Below are 10,860 nucleotides of genomic sequence, written 5' to 3'. Positions count from 1 at the left end.
ATAAAAAGAGTTGTTAAATAATAGTGAAGTCACGTTGTAATAACAATAACTCATCTCTCTCGAGTTTTTTGTTTTTGTGATTTGCCAAAAGCCACTGTGTCAAGTGTCCTACTTGGGTTGCCGTCCGGAGTTGTCCAATATGGCGGAGCATCTCGCACATGCGCACTGCAGATCGGGCAGAGCTGCAGATCGGGTAGTGACAACGGTAAATGTTGCGGCCGCAAGGTATTGTGGGACAGCAATTTCTCCTTTCCTTTCGTAAAGAAAGGTCCAGTGTTTCCTAAACTAAAGGACATTTCAAAGTTCCTTTCCTGCCCTCTAGTCTAGAGAATTCGAACAGCTCTTTTCATGGCTACCACTTGGGTATGACCGTGTAATTTCACTCCGTTAGGAACCTTCCAACGCGTAACTGACAATTCAAACGCGACCCTTTGTTTACTTCTGTAACATAGTGACATCATTACACTCGGGCTTCTATTGGCCAGTGCAAAATACAATTATGAACCTGAATATGAGCCGAATTTCTCCTAAGAGGATAAGAAGATCCATAGAAACTCCTTTTAAAACCACATTCGACTCCTATTAAACATGTGTATTCTTGTGAGAGAGTAAATCAACGCTGCTTAACAGCTACTGAGGTATAAAACAACATGATTAAATAACATTTGGGATTTGTCACATCATGATTAATAAATGGATTTTTCTCTTTCATTTTTTCACACTCTTAAAGATGTCATCTTTACGAATTTAAAGTTACATGGTTGAGCAACTGTATAAATGATCATTTTATGGGTAAAGGATTATTTTAATGCAAGAAAAAAACGAAATACCAAAACACAACAAAAGACAAAGCTAATTTAAAAAATGATAAGCTGTTGCAGCTGAAGTCTAAATTGAGCATAAACAAAATAGTTGATAAGATATGTATTAATAAACAAACTAAAGTTAGTCTACATTTTTTCTGCCAATCATATTGCCTGGGGGGTTCATTTCATGCAATTATGTGAGACACTAACTCTTTTCCACCTGTAGTGTGTACAAAATGTATGAGTTTCACAATACATGATTTTACTTACATACAAACTTTCTAGTTTCATTCCTCTCTATATTCCGAAGCGTTTTACAAATATCATTTAGAGCCTAAAATTAATTTTAATAGAACACGTTGTTACTAAAAATAATAAGAGAATGCATCCGTCCTTTGCATATTAAATGTAACATTTCAGAAAACTTAGTAATACAACATAATGTAAATACTCAACTGCGTATGTGATATTTATTCACCTGTCGTGTCTCTCTTAAATATGACATCATTTATTTAAAGAGCTTGTTAATTGCCGCGGAGTGACGTCTCCACCCGCCACTTGACCGCGTTGACCCGGATCAGCGGGGGCGTGTGCTACACGCTCATTCATTCCTTTGTGATTATACACAGGGCGCGTGGAGCTAACATAAATACACGAGCACATATGATGCTGTAACAATAAACAATTTTACCGTGCGCGCACCCGCTCGGGCAACTGCGCGCGACAATAGCCCACCTCTCACCACTACCGTTGCCGTAGTTACCTGTGTACCCGCCAGAACGGGTATGCGCACGAGCGACCATTGGGCAGGAAGGAAGAAGGATCGAAGGGGGAGAGAGGCAAGGAAGGGAGGAAAGGAAGGAGGGAGCGGAATTAGTCAGCGATAGAGGGGAGGAGAGGAGGCGAGGCGGCGGGTTGTTATGCCGAGGTGGACGTGGCGGGTCCGGCGGAGTTAGCTACAAGTGACCGAGGCGGACAGCAATGCACCGGACCACCCGCAGGTAACGTACTACAAGCCCCTCCGATCTTTACAGCTCTGCCCCGGTGTGTTGCTTCTCTCCGCGCCGCTCTGCTCAGTTTCCGGCTTCTCCTCACAGCCTGTACCGCTCTCTGACAGATCCTCGCGGGTCGCACCACAGATTTCATAAATTGACCCTTTTGTTTCTGAGCTGTCAGCAGCATCCAACGGAGCCCACCCCACATGCTAAACAGAGATAGTGCCCAGGACAGCGGTGGAGGCTAGCTACTCCTCTCCGTCTGCCTGCCTCTCGTCTCCGCTCCACTCTCACTTTCTCCCCTCCGTGCTAACATCAGCTAGTTAGCTTAGCAGGCTGCTTGTGTGATAAACAAGATGGCCACTGGTTAGCTCTGCTAGCTTGTTAGACATGGCATCTTGCCCTGTCTTTGTATGTCAGAAATGCGCGTTTAAATACATGTTCCTCCTCTGTCATGTGGAGTTTTCTCCCCCGATTGGAACAACCACCGAAACTAAACCTCCCCGCGGATGAACCAGGGGAAGCGGTGTTATTGTGAAGGCATCCTCTGAGGGGTAAATCACCGCCAGATTGTGTTTGTTGCGGGAGGCTGCGTGGCGGGTTGAAAGGCTACCTGAGTGTTTGCAGAGACAGGTAACCCCTTCACATTCAGCCCGAAGAGAGAGAGGACTGAGCGGGCACACCGGGGGCTGCAGCCGGGGCTCGGCAGGAATGTAACGGTCTGTTTTTAGAGAAAAGTGAAGACTTGTCGGAGTTTAACGTTAACGGCTGATACCAGCCTGCACACTTTAACGTGTGTGTGTGTGCGGGGTGGCCTCTGTAGCCACCAAGAGTAAGAACTGTTCTGAAACTCTTCTTCAGCAAAAGCATTATCACTTCATTGTGAAAAAAACTGCACTACATGTCCTGCGTTTAAAATGTAAGTAAAAGTATTGAGTTACCAGTAAAATGTAAATTAACTACTGACGGTTAAAGAAATGATTGTGCAGGTAGTTAATTAATACATGTTTTATGTACAGTTAAATGAAGTTGAACTATCTAAAGTGAAGTCATTTTTTTCAGTAAACTGTATGTAGAGTTACAAATATGTTTGCATTAAAATATGTATTGTCAGTGTTTTATATAAAACTATGTAGTGCAATGTTCTGACACTGTTGGAAACGTGAGGAAAGTACAAGTTATACAGACATAAATTCCAGCACACTCATCCAGCATAAAATTACTAAAGATATGTAAATACATCGCTTTCTCATAGCTCTTTTGTTTTAGCTTGAACTGCTGGTTTTACTTTTCTGTAGTATAACTAGGATTTATCTGTATCTATATAACCTTCCCATCCTCAAGACAAAGACCTGCAATCTGATCCACAAAGTGGAGACATAGGAGTGACAATACAATTAAATGTGGAAAATATATGTATAATAGAAAATAACTTCATGCTTCTAAAGCAATTAAATAAGTATGAAAAAAATGCCTAAATTATGTTTTACATGAAGTTATTTGTCTTTAGGGGTCGGTACAAACTGTAGACTTAGGGAAAGTGAAGATATCTGTCGGCTGTGATTGGTTTATCCTCGTCTAATGATAAGTAATGCGCACTGCTGCATTCCAAGTTAATATACTTTAACTATGGGCTCCCTGAAAAATACACGACAGCATCACTCTCATTTGAGCACACTTTCCGCGCATCAAAAACAAACCAAAAAGGAAAACAACCGTGCATAGAACACACTATCTTTACGGCTGCTTAATTGATCTACAAGTGTCTTTAAACTGTGTCTTTCACGTCGTTGCAGGCTGGTGCCAGTCCGGTGTGGGTGGTGACCACAGCAGTGAGGACACACTCTGAGGAACACGCCCCCCACCGCCACTCAGGACGGGTACATTTTTCTACAGGGGAGGGAGGAAGGACCAGGGCGGAGAAGGTTTTGGTCCCAAGCGCTACCCGAGGTGTTGTACCGCAGATAGGTGAGGAGGATCAGCCCCGCCCCTCACCATGACGGACTTGGAGGCCGATTGTTTGAGCCTCGGCCTGCCCCCTGAGTGCAGCTCCCCTCCCCCTTCCCTAGACGTCCCGGAGGTGGCCGAGCCTCTTGTGATGCTGCCATGCGTGAAGAGTGAGCCGGAGGACGGAGACCTGGAGCCCATCTGCACCGTGGACCTGTCGGAGATCCAGCCGCTGTCCACCGCTGAGCTGGGCCATGAGCAGATCAAGATGGAGATCAGCGGCCTCGACTACATCAAGTCGGAGCACCACGGCCATCACGGGGACCAGCACCTGGGCCACTTCACCCACAGCGATGCCACGGAGCTGGACTACAAGTCCCACTACGAGCCCAGCTCCGTGTTTGACTACATCTCCCAGGTACCCCTCTGCTCACAGTAGGTTTACTTTTGCCTTTATGATAGTCAGCTAAAGGTAACAGTAAAGGCAGAACGTTTTTACTCTAATTCCAATAATCCTACTATAATAGGGGTATCTTTAATTAGTCCCACAACGATAAAAATGTGCAGTGTCATAGCAGCAAAGGGACAACAATGATAAGAAGTACAGAAAAGCAAAATATAATAAATAAGAAAAAAATACAGGAATATTATAAATATACATTTATTTTGTTGTTAAAAAAAAAGTAGACTGAGTAGTTAAAATAAAATTACTACACGTACAGTATTGCACTGAAAATTGATATTGGATTAATTGTGAGTCTAGATCTGTGCGGTCTACTGAGAGCAGTATCACTATGCCGTTACCATGGTGAATATGTGCAATATGACCTTATATTTATGTCAAGTTATTTTAGTTTTAGTAATGTGACCATATTATATAATATATTTTTTTAAAACGTAAGGGATGTTCATCTCTTAACATGATTATTTTTTCTTTTTTTTGGCAACATAGTGAGACGTATTAAACAAAACTCATACTTGTATTGACTCTAAATAGGAATGTAATGAGTCCAGTGTGCGAAAAAGCACACGTCCCACCGTCCGGGACGTGTCATTTACAATATCGGACACGTAGATCTTTCAATTGACTTGTCCGGTGGACAAGTGACGTTTTTCGCCCTCATTTATTGACAAATGATTGTTAAATTCAGTTTACAAAAGGCAGAACTCATTCGCAAATTGTCCGTTTAGAAATGTTACTTTTGGTTCTGCTTGTCGATTCCTAAGGAAATGCATCTCTCCGCTTTCTGTACTGTTAGACGGGGCAGGGCGGGAAGTGGAGCACAGTGGCAGGGTTGGGAAGCAAAACTTGGTTCCAAGTAAGAACAAATAACAATTGTCCGGTCCTGGGATTAATAAGAGTTGTGAGGAGGCGAGGCCGAGCCCCGCGGACCGTAGCTCTCTCTCTCTATTCTCCGGATCATCTGATCGCTGCACGGTGCAGCTCAGCGTCTCTCTCTCTCTCTCTCTCTCTCTCTCTCTCTCTCTCTCTCTCTCTCTCTCTCTCTTTCTACACACAGCGGCTCCGCTGCCCGTTTAACAGCCTCATCTTTGTCAAACCTTCTTATGTTCTTTCTCTAACACGTAATGAAAGTTATTAAGCGCTTTAGCTCCTATGTTGTTAATATTGACCGCCATTTCCTTTGTGAAGTAAAGCAGCCTCCCTGTCTGTGTCCTCGCGCTTTCCTCACATCCCCGGACCCCCAGACTCGGAGGAGCAAAGGGATGTCAGTATTGTTTATGAAGCAGGGTAAAGAAAGTAAATTATTGAATTGAGAATACTATTTATTTACTTTTACAAACAGTGAGCAGCTGGGCAGCTGCAGCATGTGTATTGCAGGACATGTGTAAGCGTGCAAGCGTCTGTGAGTTGTAGAAAAGCGCTAGGCCTATAGGCTATAAATATAATGTATTATTATTATTAGGCCTATGTGTTGGACATGTGTGGTTGGACTCTGTCTCACAGGCAGGTTGCAGTGTAACATCGGAGGAGACTAAACAATGCAGAGATTATTTTTATATAATTGTATTCAATAACCTAACAAATTAAACAGTATGAAGTGATTTGGAAATAGGAATACAGATTTGACTTAATGTTTTCATAAATATATTTTTCTCCCAGTTTGTCATGGGACTTATTTTTACCCTCTCAAAGAACCGGAACTGAAAATAACGAATCGAAAAGCAGAACCGGAATCGTTAAAATTCAAACGATACCCAACCCCAGTGTTTTCCCTATATACAAATAGCGGCGACGGCAGATTTTTTCCACATTATATGCTGTTTGCCTGTATCCAATTCATAATTTAGTGGTGTAGTGATGATTTATTTTTGTAGGCCGAGCCTGAACTAAGCATCACAACGGCTCACTGGACAAAAAGCAATGGGATTATTCCATCTGATTTTGCAATATTGTAGAAAACTAGATTTGTGGTAAACAGACGATTATGATACTTGCATGTTAAATGCTCATCAGTGCTACTTTCTTCAGTGATTCTCAAATGGGGGTACCCCTATGGGTACGTTGGGGTACTGCAGGTACGTGAGATAAAAAAAAAAAGGTTAATTAAAAAAATACCATGCATGATTACAAAATAATCATAGTACAATAAGTTAAATAGAAAACACAATTGTATATAAAATATTCCTAGAACCACCAAGGGTTCAAGATCCGTTCTTGTGCTTTTCTAGTGCTTAACTGGTTCTTCTCTGTTTTTACAAGTGTGTGTGGTCACGCAGTCACTTTGCTCAGCGCTACTGCTTGTTACAACTTGTATTTTCCGTACTCGCGATTAACTGTTATTGCTCAGGTTAATCTCGCCCCCCTCAGACGTAAGCGTGAAGTATTGATACTTGCCGGCAGCCGAGTGGGGCCAGCTAAGAACCGGCTTTCGGTACTGAGAGCCGGCTCCGCTGCGGTGGAAAATTGCAGTGTTATTAGTTTGTTTGTTTATAATTGCACATCTTTTTCAGTTAGAACGTTTTTTTTTTTTTTACCCTCTCATGCATTGTGGTCACTACATTAGAGACTGCTAATGTAATGCTGTTTTCTATGCATGGGGTTTCAAATGGTATAGTTGCACATCAGGCACCACAGTGGATTTTATTATATATAATAACATATATTGCTTAAAAATCTGTTACTAAAGATGAAAATATCCTTAGTTTGTTGTAATTCGTGCATGGAGTTAATAAATCACACACTGATGGAACATCACTATATTCTAATTATTTATATTGGCTTATTCTATCAAAAGTGTTTGGGGTCGGTCAGGGGGTACTTGGCTGAGAAAATGTTTCAAAGGGGGTACATTACTTTAAAAGGTTTGAGAAGCACTGCTCTATATGACACATTTTATTGTAAGCTAAGAAATACAGCATCAAGTATTGCTTCAGACAGCAGGTTAGGGGGACTGGAGCCATACACAGTGGTGCATTGATGTGAAGACTAACCCAGAAGTTACTATCGCAAGAGTTCTCTCAGATTATTGTAGAAAACAAGATCTGTGGCAAAAAAAGCTTTTATGATACTCGTATGTTTTGTTCATGTCTTCTAGGGCTGCCCCCAAATAGTCGATGAATCACTAGGCAACTAATTAAGTCATAATCGAGGCAATTTTTCATCAGTCGATTAGTTTAAAAAAGAATATATATATATATATATATATATATATATATATATATATATATATATATATATATATATACAACATTTTTTTTAAAACTCGCTGCAAACCCTCAGATTTCATTCAGAGCGGAGCCTGGTCATTCACTTTATTTGGTCGGGCAGGAAATCCAAAGTGTGGATCTACTTTCTGAGCGAGTAAAGGCAAACTACGACGGCAAAAAGCCTCCTCCAAATCCACACCATCAGAGCGCAGCTTCCTGAATGCCGGCTTCATAATAAAACACGGAGCTTAATTCTCCCCAACGTGTGTTACTTTCTCAGACTCGGAGGAAAACGGCAGCAGTGAGTCGGGCAGTAGCCTAGCTTTGTATCAACATATATAGACCTATAATATATAATCATTCTGACCTCAGAAAACGATAAAGCTTTCATTTCATGATGAGGGATTTTTGCCGACGCTCATATTTTCAGTGTTTCCGTTTCCTCTGTAGTATTTATTGGGTTTTTATATTCAGATATGAATAATAGAAACTAGAACTAAATGTTCCGTGTGTGTCCTCACTGCTTGTTCACACACACACAATAAGAATCCTTACCGGAGCTTCTGCTGTTTATACCGCTGCGTCCGTGCGCTGTGACTCTCATTCGCTCTCTAAATTTCATTTATATTTCAAAGGTTCATTATTAGTTTTATTTTATATTTGATGTGAAGCACAACTTACCATGCTGTTATAATAGCGCTTTTCATCAGCCTTTGAAACTGAAACCATTTTGAAACAAAAAAAAATACATATATTTATTTATAATCATAATGTATCATAAACGTGAGACGATTACTTGACTAATCGTCTTAATAGACGACTATCGCTTGACTAGAAAAATGTTGGTGGTGTTAGTCATAAGCAGCGAATATTTGGCGCGCGCGTGCACATTTTTATCATGTGTAACGTTACTGTTTTCAGCGGTTAAAGCCTTCATCATGGCAACTGGACAACAACTAAGCTAAGCTACTACCGGTACTTACAGCATTCAGGTGACTTTCCATAGTTGTTGTGCCCAGAGTTTCCGTTTTTGTTTTTGCCTGTCAACATGTCCGTTAAAGTTTAAATCTTCCAGACAAAATGAGAAAAGTGCCGGTCAAAGGTCTTCTTTGTTATTTATTGAGCTTTAAAACAAATTGATATAATTTAAATATTAAACAAACTAATTATAGTAGATTAACTACATTATTCAAAAGTGTACAGTAATTTATAATAAACGGAGCGCTCTCTCCCTCTCCTGATAGCCCGTCAGTATCGTGCAGCTCGCGGATCCAGTAAGGAGTGACCCGACAGTAAAAATAAACATATCTCAGGGCTTGACATTATAAATGGCCCGCTGGCCCTGAAGCACTATTTAGACCCCCCGGATCAGCATAACTTACTTTCCACTTGGGGCCACTAAAAATATTGCTTTAAAAAAAAAAATTGTCCTGTGGTATTGGTATTTTGACTAGCAATTTTGTTAAATTGTTTCGTTTATTAACGCTAGAACATAGCGTTTCGTGAGGCGGTTGTCCTTGTTGGGTGAAAAGCAAACAGCTGTTTGCTGCGGATCGCAGCGCGAGCAGGCTCCCGTGGGCGAGAGCGCGCTTGTTCACTACAGACTTTCGTGCCACCTAACCATTCGACAAAATGTTTTTAATACCAGCGGTAACCGGCCAAGCACCGGGCAAAAAACTATCTTCAAATAAAAGAAAGTCACCGGAGGAGCTAAAGGAGAGTGACAGGGAGCATGAGAAGAAGAGGGAGAGAAAGTTTCAGCCACACTGGCTTGATCGATGGAGTTGGCTTCTATAGAGTGGTGCAGTGACGCGTTCCTAAAACCCTTTTTATAATTTCGAATCATAAATCTTATCTATCGATTAGATTTATGATTATCAAAGTAGTAGTATGTGGAGATTATCCGGCTGAACAAAACGTGCATTTATCATACAGGTTAGTTTTCCACAGACCTTATTTCCAGCTATTTTCCAGAACCCTGTGGAGAAATCCCATTGCTTTTTTATCGAGGGAACCAGCAGCTTACTTCCTGGTTTTAGGACGCGTCACTGCACCTCTCTATATGATGCCAATATAAACAAGGTATTTAGTCGGCTCTGTACATCAATGCCGACCTATGCTGACAAGTAAGTGAAGAGTAGAAAATATAAAGATATTGGCTATATGGTAGGGATGGGAATTTGAAAGCAAATGTATATTTGAATATTCGACCACCCAAAAAACGGTTATCCGGTTAACCAAAATGTACATATCCTATAAAAAGAAAAAGAAAAATTCTAAGCTTCACTAAACTTTTTTTTCAATAACTTTTGGAAATCAATAAATATATGTTCAAATAAGTATAGAAACTAAGTCGAATTTGTCAAATGTATTGAACTGGTGATCCCAGTTTGACAGCTATAGGCCTACAGCTTTCATGTGCGGAGGCGATTCACAATCAGGCCAGCTGTAGAGAAGACCCTCTCAGCTGGAACGGAGGTTGCGGGTATAGCAAGGTATAATATGTATATAAGTTTAATTTGGCATAGTTTGCACTAGGGGGGCAACAACTAATCGACTTAATAGATTAAAATCGATTACCAAATTAGTTGCCAACTAATTCAGTCGTCAATTCGTTGGTGACGTCATCACGTGTGTTTTGCGCGCCGTTAAGCTCCAACGTTATTGGTCTTTTTATCGGTACTGGAGACATTTAAAAAATATATGTCATGTATTATTGCTACATAAGCATTATATCGTCTTAGTGTCGCCAACTCGTTTCTAATATGCAAAAAGACAAGCAAATGCGTCTATGATGTATTTTTGATCTTTCCAATCCAGACGCGACCTCTCTTCCCCGTACATGTGTCCGAGGGGGCGGGGCAGTTTACACACACACAGCTGCTCTACATGCAGACACACACACACACACACACACACACACACACACACACACACACACACACACACGGCTGCTACATGCAGCAACACACTGCGGAGATGGCGGAGAGAATGCGCTCCGAGGTGTGGTTAAACTTTACCCATCTCGATGTGGACAATGCTCGTTGCCAAAAGTGCAATAAGAGTTTAGCATGTAAGGGCGGTAACGCGAGCAATTTGTCTAAACATTTAGCAAAAGTGCACCACATCCAGACGGAGGAATGCACCGGGTTCGACTGTCTTTCTAGTAGCTCTGTAGCCCCAGCCACGAGTAACGTTCCCACGTCAGGTATTATGTATGCTAGCAGCAACACACGGAGTTAACTACATCAGTGGTTCTCAACTGGTCAGGCCTCGGACCCACTTTTTCCTTAGTCAATAGATCGGGACCCGAAATTTTGAACCACTCAAATCTATTCAACAAAAAATGGTGCCGTAATATACGCTTTTCAGCATACATTATTAAATAAAGTGAAGTACAGTGCATATATCCCTTATATCCCTTCACAGAACAAAAGTATGCC

The 10,860-nt window shown here is 41.4% G+C and overlaps 1 protein-coding gene across 3 annotated transcripts in view; it reads left to right on the top strand.

The window, feature by feature from the left end:
• The first annotated feature begins 1,380 nt into the window (after nt 1-1,380).
• The window catches only part of LOC307014437 (uncharacterized protein), a 35,898-nt gene continuing 26,418 nt past the window's right edge, over nt 1,381-10,860 (top strand). The window contains exons 1-2 of one of the 3 annotated variants that reach the window (XM_079642333.1): nt 1,381-1,807; nt 3,598-4,166. In XM_079642333.1, coding sequence (XP_079498459.1) covers nt 3,798-4,166 — 369 coding nt within the window. In that variant the 5' untranslated portion in view covers nt 1,381-1,807; nt 3,598-3,797. Of the gene's footprint in view, nt 1,808-1,835; nt 2,721-3,597; nt 4,167-10,860 lie in introns of those variants that run through there. The other 2 variants (XM_079642332.1, XM_079642334.1) reach the window with 2 other exon arrangements.

Source organism: Notothenia rossii (assembly GCF_949606895.1).
Source record: "Notothenia rossii genome assembly, chromosome: 8".
NCBI classification, from domain to species: domain Eukaryota; kingdom Metazoa; phylum Chordata; class Actinopteri; order Perciformes; family Nototheniidae; genus Notothenia; species Notothenia rossii.
This window is presented reverse-complemented; position numbering and strand designations above follow the sequence as displayed.